At 36.8% G+C, this 19,467-nt stretch overlaps 3 protein-coding genes and 1 pseudogene across 14 annotated transcripts; 3 read left to right on the forward strand and 1 right to left on the reverse strand.

Moving 5' to 3' along the window:
- Positions 1-444: 444 nt before the first annotated feature.
- On the forward strand, positions 445-2,259 carry LOC148915414 (uncharacterized). The gene is made up of 3 exons (XM_089042060.1): positions 445-536; positions 1,600-1,785; positions 2,097-2,259. The coding sequence occupies exons 1-3, from the start codon at positions 445-447 to the stop codon at positions 2,209-2,211; spliced, it is 393 nt and encodes a 130-aa protein (XP_088898186.1). The 3' UTR covers positions 2,212-2,259.
- Positions 2,260-4,650: 2,391 nt separating this feature from the next.
- Positions 4,651-10,846, forward strand: LOC103338600 (pre-mRNA-splicing factor ATP-dependent RNA helicase DEAH1-like). Of its 11 annotated transcripts, none has more exons than XR_016122192.1 (12): positions 7,456-7,548; positions 7,951-7,984; positions 8,116-8,173; positions 8,747-8,798; positions 8,954-9,018; positions 9,196-9,297; positions 9,396-9,475; positions 9,619-9,686; positions 9,771-9,828; positions 10,115-10,213; positions 10,582-10,659; positions 10,787-10,846. XR_016122192.1 is itself a non-coding variant. In XM_089041754.1 (12 exons), exons 6-11 carry the CDS (start codon positions 9,277-9,279, stop codon positions 10,200-10,202), a joined length of 342 nt encoding a protein of 113 aa, XP_088897880.1. In that variant the 5' UTR covers positions 7,456-7,548; positions 7,951-7,984; positions 8,116-8,173; positions 8,747-8,798; positions 8,954-9,018; positions 9,196-9,276; the 3' UTR covers positions 10,203-10,213; positions 10,680-10,819. The 11 variants fall into 11 exon arrangements, 4 of the variants coding, with proteins under 4 accessions (XP_088897880.1, XP_088897882.1, XP_088897881.1 ...); XM_089041754.1 differs by lacking the exon at positions 10,582-10,659 and adding an exon at positions 10,003-10,060 and having other exon boundaries at positions 10,146-10,213; positions 10,680-10,819; XM_089041756.1 differs by lacking the exon at positions 10,582-10,659 and adding an exon at positions 10,003-10,060 and having other exon boundaries at positions 9,196-9,259; positions 10,146-10,213; positions 10,680-10,819.
- Positions 10,798-14,683, forward strand: LOC103338606 (pre-mRNA-splicing factor ATP-dependent RNA helicase DEAH1-like; annotated as a pseudogene). Its single transcript, XR_016122272.1, has 6 exons — positions 10,798-11,723; positions 13,227-13,230; positions 13,716-13,841; positions 13,947-14,047; positions 14,492-14,559; positions 14,655-14,683. The product of XR_016122272.1 is annotated as a pre-mRNA-splicing factor ATP-dependent RNA helicase DEAH1-like (transcript).
- Positions 14,684-15,981: 1,298 nt separating this feature from the next.
- LOC148915415 (UDP-glucose 6-dehydrogenase 4-like) lies at positions 15,982-18,355 on the reverse strand. The gene is made up of 2 exons (XM_008241818.2): positions 18,176-18,355; positions 15,982-17,633 (listed from the first exon to the last, which is right to left on the reverse strand). Exon 2 carries the CDS (start codon positions 17,279-17,281, stop codon positions 16,172-16,174), a length of 1,110 nt encoding a protein of 369 aa, XP_008240040.2. The 5' UTR covers positions 17,282-17,633; positions 18,176-18,355; the 3' UTR covers positions 15,982-16,171.
- Positions 18,356-19,467: the final 1,112 nt, after the last annotated feature.

Genomic DNA, 19,467 nt, shown 5'->3' on the forward strand with positions numbered 1-19,467 from the left:
CTTTTGTGATATATACTAACTATGTTGCAACCACTTTCTTGGTTTTTATGAGCACAAATTAATTCATAAAAATTAATTACAATTTGAGAAGTTATGAAACAAATAATAACTAAAAACTAATTAGTAATTATATTGATTAAATAAGACTAAGATATATATTATTCAATTAAAAATATTAAAACATAATAATTACTATTTGTTAAGTAATAATTACAAATAAAAGTAATTAAAATAAAGCAAAGATATTGTTTAATTACAAAAAATAAAATAAAATAACATACAGAAACTAATTTTATATTCCACAGAGCCGCCCAGGCCGCCTAGGCGCCGCCTAGCCCGGTTTGTCGAAAATTTCCTTGTCATTCTTTATGTTATCGGCTTGATCTTTCTTCTTCTGTTGCCTGCGTCAGTTCTCGTCAAGCATGGAATTGAAAATTATGGTTGATGTTGTCTGCTAAAGATCAAATAGCATGCGAAGATCACCTGTTTGACCCTTTTGTTGAGAATTTTGTGCTGGAAATCAAAGTCCACTTCGGGTAAGTCCTCAAAATGCTCAAAATAATCTTGTTCTGGTCTATTTCTTTGTTGTTTTTACAAGGAAAACTGTATCTTATTCCAAACAGAGAAAGAAAACCTACGTGAAAGAAGGGCTAGAAAGAAAACAGAGAAAGGAAAATTATTTCTTTCTTCTTTTCGTCTTCAAAGATATCTTGTAGAAAACCATCAAAATCTGACCAACAATCATGACATGACATATGAAATCAGATTACATTCAGCCCAAAACTCTGTCCAATCAGCATGAGTTACCCCAAAGTAGTCTTTGAAATGCTTTAACATACACGCCCCAATAGAAGCTAATATAATATTTCTGTTAGTTTTGAAACGTCAATATAATAATACTACCATATTGTGTTGTAACTCGCAAGTTTGTGGGAGTCTTTTTTGTTGTGTGTGCATTATGCATCGAAGATTACGCATCTTGTGAATGGGAAGTGCGGCAAAAGTCCACTGATAACATGCTATTCTTTTCTAAGTTGGTAATATGCCCTTCCAGCAGTTATTAGTGCTTGATTGTTGCAGATTATGTGTACTTGGTTTCCCCTGCATATTACGGAGGAACGAAATTTTCCTGCATCAACCATGGCTGCATATATGAAGTATTTCTTGATTCTATGAGCTGGGGTTTACAAATAACCATGTACTTATTATGCTGCCATCCTTTTTTGCTACTTTCTTTGTTTACTCATATTTTGAATATCTAAAATTAGTCGTTTTCCTATTTATTTATTTCTTGTTGTGTGTGGGGGCGATAACTCATAAGTAGAGATATTGGTATATGAAGTTGGGGCTGGGGATGTGGGAGATCATGATGGCGAATGTCAAAAGTTAGCTTTTACATAAGGATGATCTTTGTCTCAATTTGGCTCGTTGTGCCTTAGCATGGAGCTAATCTGAATTACATTACACATGTGCTTCAGAGAAAACTGATCTAACACGAGAAGAGGGAAACAAAATGGTTGTATCTTTCACGGGGAAACGACTTGATATATTACATCACTGTCTTCCTTCAACTATAACTGAACTAGATCATGCTCTAAGTGATGGCGTAAGTAGGGGTGGAAGACAAGCATTGGAGTGGAAAGCGTCAATTGCGAAACATTTCATTGAAGAGTGGGAATGGCAGTTGTCAAATTTGCAGCGTCTTCTTTCGTTATCTGAATGCCAGTGGCAGTGGAAGGAGGCATTAACTGTATTACGTCCCGCATCATCTAAGTTACTTAACCTGTGAGTTACAAGCCTTTTCTTCTTTGGGAATTTATATGATGATCAATTGGTTCTTGTGCATGAATTGCTTTTTGGATATTGGTTATAGATCACTGGTTTGCAAATGGTAGTTTATCCTGTAAGAAAATGGTAGTTTATAACGATTATAAACTATAATGATCACCCAGGCCAAACAAAATGTGACCTCATTATTCCAAATGATAGAAATAGATGCTGATATTTGAAGATAATAGTACATAATCAGTTAATATGAAATTGCTGACATCTTACTTTCTGAAGGTAAATATTATAATTGTTCTTATATGTCTCAGTTGCATGCAAAGAGCAAAGTATGACATTGGGGAAGGAGTGCATCGATTTTCGTTGTCTGCAGAAGATAAAGCTGAGGCCCAGCCAAAAGGAAGATCTGGAATTACCATTATTTGACGTGCAACCAATAACTTTTCAAACAACAATAAACTTGGAGAAGGGGTGATTTCGGATCAGCCTTTTAAGGTAAAATCAAATATAGTCCTCCCTACAGTTAGCTTGACAGTTTCCACATGTCATTTGGGTCAGGACTATGGATACAAGTCGTATATTGTACGTTCGCAAAGTATGGAGTATGGATTTTGGTCATCATATATGGCTAATGGATTTCAGGGTACACTGAAAGAAGGACAAGACATGGCTGTGAAATGGCTCTCAAAACATCCTAGACAAGGACTCAATGAGTTGAAGAATGAGGTTACACATATTGTCAAACTTCAGCACAGGAATATAGTGAAGCTTCTGGGATGCTGCAATCAAGAAGATGAAATGAGCTGATCTACGAGTTCATGCCTAACAAAAGCTTAGACTTCTTTATTTATTGTTTGACCACTCAAAAACCTTCTTCATTAGTTCACTTCTTTTTTTATCACTTATGGTACTTTTGTAGTAGTTTATTATTCATCTACTAGTCAGTCCTTAGTTAATCTCACTAATAGCCGATGGCATGGTAATGGATACAAACAGGGATGGCAATCAAGTTGTATAATGTTCTATTTATAGTAAATTTGGCTTACCCCCCTCCAAATTGAATTTTCCTTAACTGCAATCCATTATTTTTTGTTCCTATTAATAAAACTCATTTTTTATAAGTAAAAACCCATGACTAGAATCCACCTCATCAAGTTACCTTATCAAGCTCAATATTGATTTATTGTAATTTTTAGATTCCCAAAATACCCCTATATATTTGAAATTGTTGTTTTCTCCATTGATTATATTTAATATACTTTGAACATATTTGCTGCAATTCAATGTCATTAATATTCAAATGTTGATCTACGAGTTCATGCCTAACAGAAGCTTAGACTTCTTTATTTTTGGTTTGACCACTCAAAAACCAAAACCTAAGAATGAGAGAATGAGAGGAGAGATGTGGCGGAGGTGGTGGGTGGTACCTAGAGGTGTCAAACGAGTTGTGTTGGGCCAGTCCGGTCTATTTATTGTCAGCCCATTTAATAAACGGGTCGTGTTGGGCCCGCCAGTTTAGGAAAATCATCAATCCCGCCCCGAGTCTATATGGGCTCAAGCCGTGCTCGTGTCGGGCCACTAAACGGGCCGATATGGGTCCACGCCAAATTTGGCTTATGTATTGCTTTTTTTGTTGTAATTTTTTTACAACTTTATTTAAATCTTTTTTGCAATTATGTATATACTAATAAGATTTATTATTTGTTAAAAAAAGAGGACAATAACTTAATTTAAAGTACATTTAAGTAGAAAATGGCTAGATTATTGTGTGGGTTTTAAAAATTGAAACTTGAAAAACAAAATCATTATTTTATATATAAAGAAAATATTAATTTTAATATATATATTATTAGAAAAAAGAAATAGACTTGAATTTAAGATATAAATGTAGTAATATTATGTTTTATTTTTTCCTAAAACAAGTATAATTTAATATATGAGCTTTAAACGGGCCGGCCCGATGAATTTTGGATCAACTCGGCCCATGACGGACCACAAGTGCTCACCATGATGGGCCAAGGTAGTCTCGGTCCATGACGGGCTACGGGCCAGCTCAATCCATTGGACTTAATTACCTCGTCTCGACACGACCCAAAAATACGGGCCATGTCGTGCCTTACTTAGCGGGCCATGTCGAGCCGACCCGGTCTGCTTTGACACCTCTAGTGGTACTGGTGCAAGTGATCGATCTTCGGAGGAGTGAAGAATAGAGAACTTTTCAAAATATGGAGGTTTAGGTTTAGGTTTAGGTGGGGGTCGTGGATAGCAGCGGCGTCGAACTAAGAGAAAGAGTTAGAGGGAGAGAGAGCTTCAAGCGAGAGAGAGAGAGGTTTTCAAGTGGGAAAGACTTCAAAAAATGAGAAGGGTGGGGTACTGAGAAGATTTTAGATGATAAGGTGGGATATTTTTTAGAGTTGGAAAGATGAGGGATCATGGTTTTTTGGTTAAAAGGTGTGGGGTTTTTAATTGAATAAAAATAAAATTTTTTACTACGTGTAAATTATTGAGCACGATTTACGTAACGAAAATATATATATTCATTCAGTGCCATTTATGTCAAAAACATATATATTGGGCCCAAATATTGGTTTTGTGAATCATGTTGTCACATCTGTCAAATTAAGACACAATTGTTTGTATCTATGAAAGTAAAATCATTCACTTTTTAAAAATACTTGCTAGATAGCACGCAAATCCATTTACACAACTAATTGAGCACGATTAACTGTGTTCAATATAAAATTGTATTTAAATCAACATATTTGACATAATTATTTGTGTTACAAGCTGGCTCGACCCATGATGGGCCAGGGGTAGTCTCAGTCCATGACGGGCTATGGGCCGGCTCAGCCCATTGGACTTAAGTATTGTGCAATTGCCCATCGCGCTCTCTCTCTCTCTCTCTCTCCGAGCTCAAAGACACATTGCTCTCTACGATTCAAACCCTAACGCTTCGCAATCTGACCGTCTCAGGTGATCATTTTCGAGCTTCAATGGGGTACTCTAAGCGTCTTTGTGAGTTTCCGATCCCTTTTAATCTCCGAGAAACCCTAATTTTCGGTCCATACGAACCATTCACATATCTGATTTCCTCCAGTTTGATTCGATACGGAGGCATTGGTTTAACCCCACTTGACCATTTTTTGAGTGAGGCACTCAAGAGTGCAGGAACCCTGTTGTCCATTGTATGCTTCTTTTGGTTTATTTATGATTATTGTTGCTTTGAAAAATATCTAATTTTATTTAATGCCTTAAATATGTTATCATTGGATAGTTGCACCTTTTGTTATTTACATATAGGGTTGAAATTATTGCTCGCAGCAGTGCATTTCCTTTTTGATGTGTGCATTTCACCCCCCTTAAATTTACATGCGTGTGTGAACTTAATTGACATACACTGGTCTGTATAAGAGTGTAATGTAATGAGCAGACCATATGAAACCCATCTTGGAATTGAAGCGAGTTTTCTCAATAATGAATATACATGGACATGATACTAGGGGATATTGAAAAGAGTCCATATATTTCAGGCATACATAGCGTATACAATGAGAAAACCAGATGAGTACGCCTTACTTCATTTTTTTCATATCTTTGAGTGAGGTCCTGGTACTTTCGTTGGTTTAACCACTCAATCTCTTGCTTCATATGCTTCTTCTTTTTTCACAGCTTTGATAATTTATAAATATTACTTAAACTATGCTTGTTTGATAAATTTTTTTTTTTTGCAGCTTTGATAATGATGGCATCTTCCGGAGCATCTAATGCACCCTCGGAGATTGGGAGAGAGAGTTTGTCGTCGTTGAAGCGTGCTTCAAGTGATGTGGGCTGGGAGTTTGGGGTTTTGGCGGATCCTACAAACTTGGATAAGTTGAAGTGTAAGCTGTGTGGGAAACTTGTTAGTGGTGGTGTATATAGAATCAAGCAACACATAGCCCACATTAAGGGAAATGTAGCCCTGTGCCCAAGGTCTTCGGATGAGGATAAAGCCAAATGTAAAGCTGCATTAGAAGAAGCAAAAAATAAGAATAGAAAAGGGAGTGGACGCAAAGGGGACGTGGGGGAAGAACTCGAGCTTCAACAAATTGGAAAAGAAGATGAAGACATTGAAGTTTTGACGCAAAGAACACATGAAGTGCATCAGTCTTTGGCTGAATGGGTGTATGAGTCTGGCATTCCTTTTGATGCTATTGATAATGATAGCTTCAAAAGATTTGTGGAAGTGGTTGGCCAATTTGGCCCAGGTTACCGACCTCCAAGCCAATACCAATTAAGGGAGCTAGTCTTCAACTCATCGTCTTCCATAGCTACCAACTCAGAATCCAAAGACAGCCCATCATCACAGTCACCTCAACTTGAAACCCCAATTAATTGGCCTCCTGATGGCAAGCTCACCCTCAACTGGGTCCTTAACCTAATGTCCGTCTTTGACTGGGCTTCTAGAGATCTTGAGCCAACCCAATTGCCAGACGTGTTTCCTGTCGAGGTTTGTGATTGTCTGGTCCTCTGTGCCTCCAAGATCCTCCACGAAGAGCCCAATTGCATCACCATTGACAACTTAACCCCTGAATCCACAGTCGTCGTTGTCGGAGACCTTCACGGCCAGTTGCACGACCTTCTTTTCCTTCTCCATGATGCTGGCTTTCCCTCAGAAAATCGATTCTACGTCTTCAATGGTGATTATGTTGACAGAGGTGCTTGGGGTCTCGAAAGTTTCTTAATTTTGTTGGCTTGGAAAGTGTTTATGCCAGAAAGGGTGTATCTTTTGCGAGGAAATCACGAATCAAAGTATTGCACTTCTGTTTATGGTTTTGAGAAGGAAGTGCTGACAAAGTATGGTGATAGAGGCAAGCATGTGTATCGTGAATGCCTTGGGTGCTTTCGAGGTCTTCCGTTGGCTTCCATCGTTGGTAAACATGTGTACACTGCACATGGAGGTTTATTTCGACACATGTCTGCTATTCCCAAGAAATCAAAGGGAAAGAAGAGTCGTATGATAGCTTGCAATCCTGAAACCAGTTCATTATCTTTGGGCTCTCTTGAAGAATTAAACAAGGCCCGAAGATCAGTTCTTGATCCTCCATGGATTGGTTTCAACTTGATTCCTGGTGACGTGCTGTGGTCAGATCCTCGATGACTCAGGACTTTCGCCAAATACAGAGAGAGGCATTGGTTTACTTTGGGGTCCTGATTGCACTGAGAAATTTCTCAAGGAATTTCAACTCAAGTTGATTATTAGATCACATGAAGGCCCTGATGCAAGGGAAAAGAGGCCAGGTCTTGGTGGAATGGATGAAGGGTACACCATCGATCACATTGTGGAGTCAGGAAAGCTCATCACTTTGTTTAGTGCTCCAGACTACCCACAATTTCAGAACACAGAGGAGAGGTACAAAAATAAAGGGGCTTACATTATCTTGGAACCCCCTAATTTCGATGATCCTATATTTCATAGTTTCGAAGCAATTACTCCAAGACCAAAGGCGGATCCCTTTTACAATTTTGAAGAAGTGATTGATTCTGATGAAGAGTTGGACTTGGCATCAATGGTGATCAGTCCATGAAGGTACGTTATAGTATGTGTTAGTGAAATGTATTTTTGCAAAGGAAGTGAAAGTGGAATATGGGCTTGATATCTCAGTTTTGAACATGTCCTCTATTTAAAATGGTATGCAGTCAGAAGAAGAAAGATTGCGTGATCAAAGAGAGAGGGAGCAATTGGAGCAGAATATAAGGGAACGGGATACAGCAGCTACATGAAAGGTACAAATTTAGTTCAGAACTGATTTTCATTTCATACGTTTAGTTTTCGGTATAAAAACTGCTTGGATTGTCTTCCTGCTTCGAGCTAGTTCTAGTTGTTTAAAAGTTGCATCCTTAAATGATTTATTGATATCATGCAAAGATGTATGCTTTGAAACTGCAGCTGTATTGTCTATTCCGGCTAGAATATTGTTATCTGGGTCTACTCCTTGATATGGAGATTATCCTGTTTTACCTACAAACTACTGTTATGGTGTTTCCTAGCAACAACTCTTAGATTGAGCTATGATTTCTCATATTCGTCTCTGATTTGGAACAACTACCTACATGTGCATAATCATCACATTGCTTTTGTTGTTTTCTTGTCACTAAATTTCTTTTTTTTTCCCTCCCTACCAACAGTTAACGGAGAGAAAATTAACACGAAAAGAAGAAGGTACTACAACTCGAGAGCAATTACATCCATACACATATATTTCGAGAATTACATACTTAAGACTTGCTGCATTTGCTCATATTCATGTTTATAGTTTTTGTTGCCTCGTCATGATACATTCTACTGTACAGCAGAGGAGGCTATTCGGAAAAGCAATGCATTGGAGCGGAATGACCTTGAAGATTTAAGGTTTGTCATTATCTAGATATCATGAATTAATTTATTCTGAGGTTCTGTGTTTTTATGGTATCGTTCTTATAAGTGAAATTCTATTTTTTGGCTGGCAATATAAAACTTCAAATAGTTAAAAGATTAGTGCTTTAAAACAAATAGTATTTGAAATTTCTAAATAGTATTTGATTCATTCTGAAGTCCTCTGTTTTTTTTTTTCGGTATCATTCTTATAGGTGAAATTCTATTCTTTTGGCAGGCAATAGTTGTCTTTGAAATAGTTAAAAGATGAATGTTTTTTGAAAAAAAATCCACCCTTAGTAGTTAGCGCTTTTCTAAATTTTTGAGCAATAGTACCTGCTTGCCTTTCGTTCTTCTTACACATAAAAAGCTGCTTGTTTCTAAATGGTATTATAGTACACAAACATTCTGGTGATTTTTCAGTGGAAAAGACTGTCTTTCCATTTTAGTTATTATCTTGAAGCTACTTATTTTCATCCCAGAAAGCAAAATAAAGTACTCAAAATATGTATGTTCTATATGACACCAAGCAGGGTTCTAATATTTCTCCTTCAATTGTCTCTGCTTCAGTTAGACAAGAATATCTCAAGAAGAGGCAGCAAAAGAAATTGGAGGAAATCAGGTATGGAAAGAATTATCTTTTACTTTTACCTAAAGTTAGCTCCCCCGACCCCCTACCCCCAAAAGAAAGAAAAAGAAAAAACCGTTGTAGTTTTGTAATTTGAAACATATATCTGCACAATCAGTGGTGCTTAATTGTTTTGACATGTATCTCAGAGACGATATAGAGGATGAGCAATACTGATATAGAACCTCACTGAGGCAGAATATCGCAAACTAAGGTAATGAAAATGCAGTTACCTAATTACTTTGCTATGATCAGTCGGTGGTTATTGCTTAGTGTTTTATTACTCCAATAAACCAAAGTTAAAAAAAAAACTAATTTTAGTTATTTTGCCAGCCGATAAATCTATTACAGAATCTAATATTTTTCCCTATTTGTGAATTTTGTGCTACAGTTACAAGAAACAAATATACGAGCTGGTGAAGAAGAAGTCAGATGAGGTTGAGGATACCACTGAGGTTATTGATAATTAACTATGGTTATCCTTTTTGCCTATGTGAGCTGTTTTCAAGAAGAGTTTTGTATTGAGAATTTTCCTCCTGCTCACGTTGGAGTGGATGAGTAATTGAGATGCCTTGGTTTTTTGAAATGCAGTACAGGATGCCAGATGCGTACGATGAAGAGGGTGGTGTTAATCAGGAAAAGAGATTTTCTGTCACTGTGCAACGCTACAGGTCACTATTTTGGAAATGTTCACAATTACTACAACCATCATTCCCCCCAAAAAAAAAATCTTAATAAACAAATCCGCAATCCTGAAACAGATCTTGTTTTGTCTTTTATCTTTTTTTTTTTTTGTACCTATTGCGTTGTATAGGGTCCTCAGTGCCGGGGATAAAATGAACCCATTTGCAGAAGAGGAAGCTTGGGAGGATCACCAAATTGGTGAGTTTTTTGTGAGGTTTTAGCGCCTTTCCCTTGCAATTTAAAAAAAAATTCAGAATTTTCATCCTGAGGATCATCTTGCAGGAAAAGCAACGCTGAAATTTGGTTCAAAAAACAAGAAACAATTATCTGATGAGTATCAGTAAGTTTACGAATTTTCATCCTCTTGCTTCTGTTTTACCTGCTTATTTTCACTATCTGAAGTTGCATCTGTTAATAAGTGAAGCAAATTAATTGCAGAAGCTTATTCTAATAGCTTCTTTTGTTTGTGCATGAGCATTCTAAGTCTTTTTCACTCATATCTTTTGATGCTTAGATTTGTATTTGAGGATCAGATTGATTTTATCAAGGCATCAGTGATGGATGGTGATGAGGTATGCCAACTAGCATCATCATTTTTGACTTGACACCTTTGTCTGTTATCACAGTCAGTCCCATCTGTTTGTTTTCCGGATGAAGTTTGATGATGACGGGCAACCCTCTGAGGTACTTAGTCGAAAGCGAAAACGGCCTTAGAGAAGCTCCAGGTGGCTAATAATTTTCGTTTCCTTAATTTGTTTGTTCATAGTTCCTTTGGCTTTTTTGCTTAGATGTTTAACTATGTTTGGTATGACTTATTCTCACCATTGTTTCTGAGAAAACTAGTTCCAGCCTGTGGCATGCTTCAGAAACGAATGAATAAATTGCGAAAGTTAAAAATGTCTGCTGCATTTAAACAACCTGAAGAGAATGAATAAATATAGAACGTTAAAAAATGCAAACATTGTGGAAGTTTTAAAGATTGTTGCGGTGTCCATTTACTTTGTGGTTGTCATTAATTATTTAACTATATGATTAACCTTTGAATGGTATCAAATCATAAGAGATTATAATATATGTTTTAATATTCATTCAGGATGACAGAAAAACATTACCCATCTTCACCTGCCGTGATCAATTGCCTGAAGCTATTGAAAATCTTCAATATCTGATGGTTAGTGGTTTTTGTAATAGGATATTGCTCTATTTAGACCGGATCTCAAACTGCTTATCTCAAGTGCAAGCTTGATGCTGAGAAGTTCAGTGATGATTTTGATTCTGCTCAATTTTCAAAATTCCAGGGAGGCGGTAACCTGTTGAAATACATTCCACGAACGCACCAGAAGCTGATCACTTAGATGCAGCAATTGTCACTGCACGTCAAATCCATGTGATGCAACCACCTGGAGATATTTTGGTATTCCTAACTCGTCAGAAAGAGATTGAAACAGCGGAAGAAATATTGAAGCACAGAACAAGGGGCCTGGGGACAAAATTTGCTGAGCTGATTATTTGTCCCATATATGCAAACCTACCTACTAAGCTGCAAGCAAAATTTTTTGAAGCCACGCCTAATGGGGCAAGGAAGGTTGTCCTTGCCACAAATATAGCTGAAACTTCGTTGATGGGATCAAATATGTTATTGACCCAGGGTTTTGCAAGATAAAGTCGTATAACCCAAGGACTGGAGACTGGAATGGAGTCATTGCTAGTTACTCCCATCTCAAAGGCATCAGCAATGCAGAGGGCAGGTCGATCTGGTCGAACGGGTCCTGGAAAGTGCTTCCGGTTATTTACTGCCTACAATTATTACAATGATTTAGATGATAACACAGTACGAGAAGTACAAAGAACTAATCTTGCAAATGTTGTGCTTACGCTGAAGTGCCTTGGTATTCATGACTTATTACACTTTGATTTTATGGACCCTCCACCATCTGAAGCATTACTAAAAGCCCTGGAACTGTTATTTGCACTAAGTGCATTAAATAAATTGGGTGAGTTGACTAAAGTAGGTAGAAGGATGGCGGAGTTTCCACTTGATCCCATGCTATTTAAGATGATAGTTGCTTCTGATAAGTACAAGTGTTTAGATGAAGTTATTTCCATTGCTGCCATGCTTTCCATTGGTAATTCCATCTTTTACCATCCCAAGGACAAACAAGTCCATGTTGACAATGCACGTTTGAATTTTCACGCTGGGAACGTGGGAGATCACATTGCATTGCTCAAGGTGTAGTTTCTTTCTTTTTCTATATAGTTTATTTGTATTTTCCCTTTAGTGAATATATCTGATGTTTAGGGCTTTAAACCATTGACTTTGGGACCTGGAGGATGTGAAGTAGTTATAATGACTTGAATAAGTATGGTATAGATCCTCATTATTAACTGTGGTCAAGAAAGTTGTCAAATATTTTTGTATGGTGACAACAGAGTGATGCCAATGCCAATTAAAATCTTGATCTGTTTTTTATTTAAAACATCGATACTAGTTTAGGTTAATTATTTCCTCTTTTGTTTTTAAGATACTGATTAACATGTTGTGTTGACCATGTCAAATTAAAATATATTGATTCTTTATCAATACTCCTCACATGGTTGTTTGTAATCCCAAAATTTTACAAGTGAGGAGCATGATTACAGGCAGTCTTAAATATCGAAATTATCGGCGATAATGAGCGATATTTTAGGCCATATCCACTTAGTTATCGTCAATATATCGATATTTTCGTTGATATTTTCGCGATAATATCGGAGGCGATAATTTCGTACTCGTTCTTGCTTTATTTGGGCAATATATCGCGATAATATCACGATTGAAACTGAAAAATAAATGAAATTGTTGAGAAGTGGCGCGATATTATCAAGCATTTTATTATCAATATTATCAATACCATCATCAGCCCAAAATCATAGAAAATATGAAATATCATATTAGATCTACAAGCTCTTTATCCAGATCTACAAGAACTTAACCCATGTCTCCAAGAACTTCACCCAGATCTACAAGATGAACACATATATGTATAGAGAAACAAAACATGAAGAGAAAAAAAAATGAAGAGAGAAATAGAAAAAGAGAATTGCAAAGAAAGAGATATAGAGGAAGAGAGAGAAACATAAAACCAAGAAAAAAAAATTAGATTAATAGAAAATCAGAGAAAGAGAGGAAGAAGAAAGAAAATAAAGACGAAATGAGAGGAGAAAGAAAAAGAGAGAAGAAATAAATAATAAGAGAGAAAGAAGAAAAAAGAACTGAGAGGAAAGGAGGCAAAAGACAGAAGAAAGAAAGAAGAAAAAAGAAGTTAAAGAACCAAGAGGAAAAGACGTGGAAGAGAGAAGACAGAAAGAAAAAGAGAATTAACAGAATCTGAGAGGAAAAGAGAGAGAGTGCGTGAGAGAGAGAGTGAAGTGAGAAGTGGGATTTTATAGGATTAGGGATATTAAAAAGGGAGTTTCACTAAAACACCCAAAATGGAGGTTGAAATTATAAAAACCCAAGCACTATTTAAACATATAAACACACCCAAAACCCATCATTACACACACTCAAAACCCATTTATAAACACACCCAAAAAGTTGACTTTGGGGTTGATTTTGGGTGTGTTTCTATGTTTAAATAGTGCTTGGGTTTTTTTATAAATACATGTCTAGGATTGAGTTTATTTATAAATTTGTATATTAAAAAATGGCTTGTTGGACTTGGGAAATTTGGGTTTTTTGTTGGTATAATGAAATAGTTGGGTTTGGGCCTAAAAAATATGATATTTTAAATATATATATATATATTTTTTTTAAATGTGATACTAAGTTACTCATATATTTTATTTTTATTTTTTTTGTCAAGCTCATATATCTTATCATATGCAATATATTGTAGTAAATTATTATAACTAAAAAATTATGGTGCGTTTAATTTTCTTTCACTAATTACTACATATTTTCTAAAGACACAGTGTTTTTTAAGTCACTGCATAATCAACTTAAATCACTCTAACCCACCATGCCATGCATTTTATTCCAATTTTTTGTGATAAAATAATAGACAATTGACTAAATAAACATCCTCTAAAGTTTCAATAAAAATTTCCAAGTTTTTCTTACAATTTCCGTGATTTTTATTCAATTTTTATCGATATCGATATTTTCTCGATATTTCCATCGATATATCCGTGTTTTTGGACCACCGATATTTCCGAGACCCTCGATATTTTAGACCTTGATTACAGGTGAGGAGCATTAAGCATGCTAGAGACATTGTAGACCAGCTTGAGGGACTCTTGGAGAGAGGGTTGAGATTGAGCTGGTCTCAAATCTCAGTGATTACGAGACCATAAAGAAGGCCATTACATCTGGTAATTTTACCACTACTGTTAGCCATAATGATCTAAAAGTGATTCTTTCTGTTTTTTTTTTCCCCTGTTCATTGTTAAATTAAACTGTGTTGTTTTTTCTATCAGGCTTCTTCCCTCATTCCGCAAAGCTTCAAAAGAATGGATCTTATAGAACAGTCAAACATTCACAGACTGTCCATATACATCCCAGCTCAGGGCTGTCGCAGGTAAAGATGAATTGCATTGTTCTGGTGGCTACTTTGCATATATGAGCTTAGTTTTTTGGATCACAATATAAACTGATCCACTCATGCTATGTATTGAATATAGTACGTGTTAGTGAAACATATTTTTGCAGAGGGAGTGAAAGTGGAATATGGGTTTGGGTCATTACTTTCATTGCATTAAGAGCTGACTGCTCACCCGTGCTGAGGAGATTTACTAGCATTATTCAAAAAAAGAGGACAAACTTTACTGCTTTTCCAACACATCATTTCGCTTGTGAACACGTACACAATACCAATTACCAAAAACTCACAGGCTTTTGTATATTTGGATATGCATTAGAGGAAATAATTTATTTGTGTCAATGTCGGTTTTTGCCTTTCATGGTAATTGGACAAATATTATCTGATGCATTGTTCAATTTTCTGTTGAATTTTTATCTTCAGGTGCTTCCGAGATGGGATATATACCAATCATGAATTGGTACTTACAACAAAGGAATATATGAGAACAGGTATATGTCCCCTTGAACCTTTCATTTTTCCTGTTGGTTGGTAATCTCGTATATGCAAATTGCATTATAGCTAAAGCCTTCCAATTAAATTGCAGGTAACAGAATTTGAGCCAGAGTGATTAGTGGAAATAGCTCCGCATTATTATCAGCTGAAGGATGTTGAAGATTGTAAGATCTCTCTCTCTCTCTCTCTCTCTCTCTCTCTCTCTCTCTCTCTCTCTATGTATATTGTTATTTCACTACTTTAATCATATACTGCTTGATATCTGTTGTATGACTGCTTGATATCTGTTATATGACTGCTTCATATATTTGCCTGTGTCAATCATATAACTGCTTGATATGTCTATTTAAACAAGTTTCTTATATCATTTGATTCTACGAATTGCTGAAATATTTTTAGCAATTGCAGTGATGTCAAAGAAAATGCCCCGTGGAGAAGGGCGCGCACAACAGGATTGAGAACTTGAAGATAATTGTAGATATCACTATGACTGGTGGTTTGTTGTTTGGGGATGGTAGAGCCAAAGGAGCCTGTAAATACAATTCTGTGTACTAAAACAAAACTGCATTTTCAACTAGTTGACACAGTAACAACTTGAGGCTTATAGACTGAATCTTGTTGCAGTCATTACATGAGAATCCGATGGTATTCTTTTCTTACTGTTAGGTTACAGGTTTAGTTGACACACTAACGACTTGGAGTTAGGCAACTAAGGTGTATTCTGTATCTGACAAATCTGTACATGAATAGACGTTCTTATATTTAAATTGAATATTATTTGAGTTTTCAATCAAGATGGTGCCTTCTTTCTTTCGCTGTGCATTTAAACTTTTGTCAGTTACTTTAGGAGCTCCTTTTTGGAGGAGGTGACCTCTGGTTTTTGATTCTGCCTAAATGTGGTTGACCTAGTCTTGACTTTTATTTAACCAAAAAAGAAAAAATTGAACCTAAATATGGATGCTGGAGGCTACAAGTCCTCTCTCTGTTCAGGTTCCAGAGGTGCTTCTGTACCAACTTGTAGCCAAGTGTAGCACTCTTCTTGAGTCTCTTGAGACTGGGCCAGTTTGCCTAATTCTAAAAAATAATGGTTGTTTGCCAGAAACTTATTAGCAAGCCTATTTGCTCCATTCAAATCAAAGTTAGAGAAGAAGACATAATCAACTTTTGAAATAGTGCAAATTGTTTAACGTCAAAAGTCCCTTCAATTCAATATGCCTAATTCATTACTCAGTCAAAAGTCCCATGGTAAGATACTGCATGCATGCATGATATGAGGCATAGTTTGGCATGCTAATTAGGCCAAAAGATAACAAATGATATATTGATTTATTTATGCAAAACATGAAACTCATATGAAGCAAAACCAGATTACTGGAAGACGAAATGGTGACTTTGCTTAATTCATTACTCAGATCAGATCAATGAACTTTTCTTTTATTTTATAATGCCCAATATATAAAAATATAAAGAAAAAGTAAGAATTTCCCTCTGAGAAGTGTGTGAGATAACAGCAACTAGTAATACATGTGAAAGTAAAGTAAAAACATGAGGTGAAAATTAAAATTTCAAAGAATTACTTCTGCAGCTGAGACAAAAAAAAATTCCATCTTATGCCATAGCAGGCATGTCCTTGAGCCAAGCATCCAACGGCTTCCCAATTGAGTAAACAATGAATCCAATCTCTCTCAGCTTCTCAACATCAACAACATTCCTTCCATCAAATAAAAATGCAGGTTTCTGCATATTGTCAAAAATCTTCTGGTAATCAAGTGTCTTGAATTCATCCCACTCAGTAAGAATGCAGATCCCATGAGCACCCTTGGTTGCCTCATAAGCATCCCAAACAACACTGACTTCCTTGACCGCAGCCGGGCTCATTGGCTGGAGATGAATTGGATGGTCCCAATCAAATTTCTTCATTGAGAGATCCCTCTTGATCTGGTCCTCTGTGACCTGCAGATCATATATGCTCAACTGTGCCTTGTCCCCCAACAGCCCCTTGCAAACATCAATGGCAGGAGTTTCCCTCGTGTCGCCGGTATCTTTCTTGAAGGCAAACCCAAGAATGGCAATCTTTTTACCAGAAACTGTATTGAACATTGAAGAAACTACCCTGTTCACAAATCGGTTCTTTTGGTGGTCATTCACCTTAATGACTTGTTTCCAGTAGTTCGCAACTTCAGTTAGGCCATTGCACTCACAGATATAGACCAAGTTGAGTATGTCCTTTTGAAAGCAAGACCCTCCAAATCCAACACTAGCATTCAGGAACTTGGGTCCGATTCTGGTGTCCTTGCCAACAGCATGGGCAACTTCTGAGATATTTGCTCCAGTAGCCTCACACAGAGCTGACATGGCATTGACAGATGAGATCCTCTGGGCCAGGAAGGCATTGGCAGCTAGCTTTGAGAGTTCTGCTGACCAAAGATTGGTTGTTATGATTCTGTCTTCTGGTACCCAATGCGCATATACTTCTTTCAATGCTTGGGTTGCTTTCTGGCCATCAGGGGTTTCTCTTCCTCCAATGAGAACGCGGTCGGGGCTAAAAAGGTCCTCAATTGCCGTACCCTCAGCAAGAAACTCTGGGTTTGAAAGGATCTGATACTTAATCCCCTTGCTATTGTGGGTGAGAATCTTTTCAATCGCCTCAGCAGTTTTCACTGGAACAGTTGATTTCTCAACAACAATCTTGTTGGACTTTGAAACATCAGCAATCATCCGGGCTGCACTTTCCCAGTATGTCAAGTCTGCAGCTTTGCCAGCTCCAAGACCCTGAGTTTTCGTTGGGGTGTTAACCGAAACGAAAATTATGTCTGCCTCAGAGACATGCTTTTCTACGGCAGTGCTGAAGAAGAGGTTCTTTCCTCTGCACTGCTTCACAATCTCATCAAGACCTGGCTCATAAATGGGGAGCTGGTCACTATTCCAGGCTGCGATCCGGGCGCAGAGATATCGACCACAGCTACTTCAATGGAGGGGCACTTGAGGGCAATTACTGCCATGGTTGGCCCCCCAACATAGCCGGCTCCAATGCAACAGATCTTCACCATTTTGTTCTGTTAATAAAAACCTGAAAGAAGAAATCTGTGAAGATAAAGGGCTACAAAAACTTGTTTTATACACAGAAAAAACAACAAGTAATTGCTTCATCACATTAGTTCCTAGTTACAGTCAACTCCATAGGTTGCCTCTTTCCCACAATCAGAATAGAAGCTGCCTCATTTGGCTATAACATAGATGCAGGAATGGTCTACATGACAATGACATGAACCTGTCAAAGCTTATGGAGTCAAATTTTCCAATCTAAGGAAAAACAGAGTGCATTTCAACCGAACTGAAAGAGAAAAGACATGACCCTTAATTTGGCATAAGTTTGACTACATCTAGCATTGTCCTTCCACACACAAACAAAACCAAAAACATAAAGGTTTCTTTATTACAAGTGAAAATAGAACAAAGATGAAAACAGAGTACTTCTACAAGTGAAAATAAACACACAGGAGAATTCAAAAAACTCCCATCACTTAAGCATCCAAATATGCAAGAAAATGATGAATTATGAACCTAATTTACAAAGGGTCCCTGCAGGCCTTAAAGTTCACAATGAAGTACCTCAAGAGGAAGAAGCTTTCTGTAGACTTCAAATATGGAAATAGGAGAGAGAGAGAGAGAGAGAGAGAGAGAGAGAGAGAGCGCCACAACTATAGAGAGAATAGGAGAGAGAGAGACCACAACTACAACTACAACTAGTACAGGAAAGTAAGAGACCATAGACCTTCTTTAAATATTACCCAAAAGCCACTTGTAACTTGTAAGATCTACATCTATCTATGTACTTTCACACACCAAAGCAAAGTCAGATAGATTAAAAGAAAGCTGGACTGGAGCGTTCAACACGTTTCCAAACACGCCTTTCAGTAACAAACAAGGGAAATTCTGCCACCCACTATTTTCTCTTCCAAAGAATGAAAACCACTTGTCAAAGTCAAATTTCCAAGACTACCCATCTCACTAAATCTAAAACACACAGAAAACAGAAGAAGAAAAATAGGTTTTGCATAAAAAGAAAGTTTTATGTCAATATCAAGGGTCTGAGTCTGACCAAACCCATAGATCACATTACAACAAATGGCTGATCAAAATGAGTAAAAGCTGGACATAACGCGTTTTTGGTTCATGTGCCACTACACAAACAGCATGTCTTAGTTGGTACTTTTCCATGGCATGTGATGTGATGTTGATGTAACTGAGTTTTACCATAGCTAGTGAAAAGGAAGCTTCGAAGTGCAGAAAGGACGCGCTTGGTGGGGTTTGGAGAATGTTTGAGTAAGATGAAAGCCATAGGATTGCAATTTATGCATATAAAATTGAAGAAAAGTGGCAGTTAATGATGACCTTGATTCAGAAACAAAAAGAAACAAATGAGATTAACGTGTTGATACCTGAGAAGATGCCCACAAATCAGCACAAAGAAAATCCAAGTTGATGATGGCGAAGAGTGAAATAAATTACAAATGCAACCAGACTCAGAGGAGCAGAGGCAGAGCAGCAGGATTGCATATTTATTAAGTTACCTTACTTAACAGGATTTGCATACATTCACTTACTAAGTACATGAATGTGGTCTAACATAAAAAATGTAAATGAATGTGGAAAATACAATCTCATTTCTAAATTCTAAATTAATAATGAACTTTATAAACGATACAAATACGTGTTATAATTTGAATGGACTTGTAACACAATGTAAGTATTACCATCATACCGCAACAATTGTTTGTATATAAATTCATCTCACATGCTATGCTTGTGACATAATAAATTAGTGGAATTATCGTGATAAAAGTTGTGTATGAGATCGGGCGCACACAATAAAGTTTAGACTAACAGAATGTCATAAATGG

The sequence above is a fragment of the Prunus mume genome, linkage group LG7 (assembly GCF_029339155.1).
Source record: "Prunus mume cultivar Tortuosa linkage group LG7, ASM2933915v1, whole genome shotgun sequence".
In the NCBI taxonomy this organism is placed as follows: Eukaryota; Viridiplantae; Streptophyta; class Magnoliopsida; order Rosales; family Rosaceae; genus Prunus; species Prunus mume.

Excerpts from the sequence above, each read along its gene's own strand:
- LOC148915414 (XM_089042060.1), top strand. The coding sequence starts at position 445 with ATGTTGTCTGCTAAAGATCAAATAGCATGCGAAGATCACCTGTTTGAC. Across the intron at positions 537-1,599 it reads GAAATCAAAGTCCACTTCGG|TGATGGCGTAAGTAGGGGTG; the intron begins GTAAGTCCTCAA and ends TCATGCTCTAAG. Across the intron at positions 1,786-2,096 it reads TCATCTAAGTTACTTAACCT|TTGCATGCAAAGAGCAAAGT; the intron begins GTGAGTTACAAG and ends TATATGTCTCAG.
- LOC103338600 (XM_089041754.1), top strand. The coding sequence starts at position 9,277 with ATGGTTATCCTTTTTGCCTAT. Across the intron at positions 9,687-9,770 it reads TTGGGAGGATCACCAAATTG|GAAAAGCAACGCTGAAATTT; the intron begins GTGAGTTTTTTG and ends ATCATCTTGCAG. Across the intron at positions 10,061-10,145 it reads CAGTGATGGATGGTGATGAG|TTTGATGATGACGGGCAACC; the intron begins GTATGCCAACTA and ends TTCCGGATGAAG.
- LOC148915415 (XM_008241818.2), bottom strand. The coding sequence starts at position 17,281 with ATGATTGCTGATGTTTCAAAGTCCAACAAGATTGTTGTTGAGAAATCA.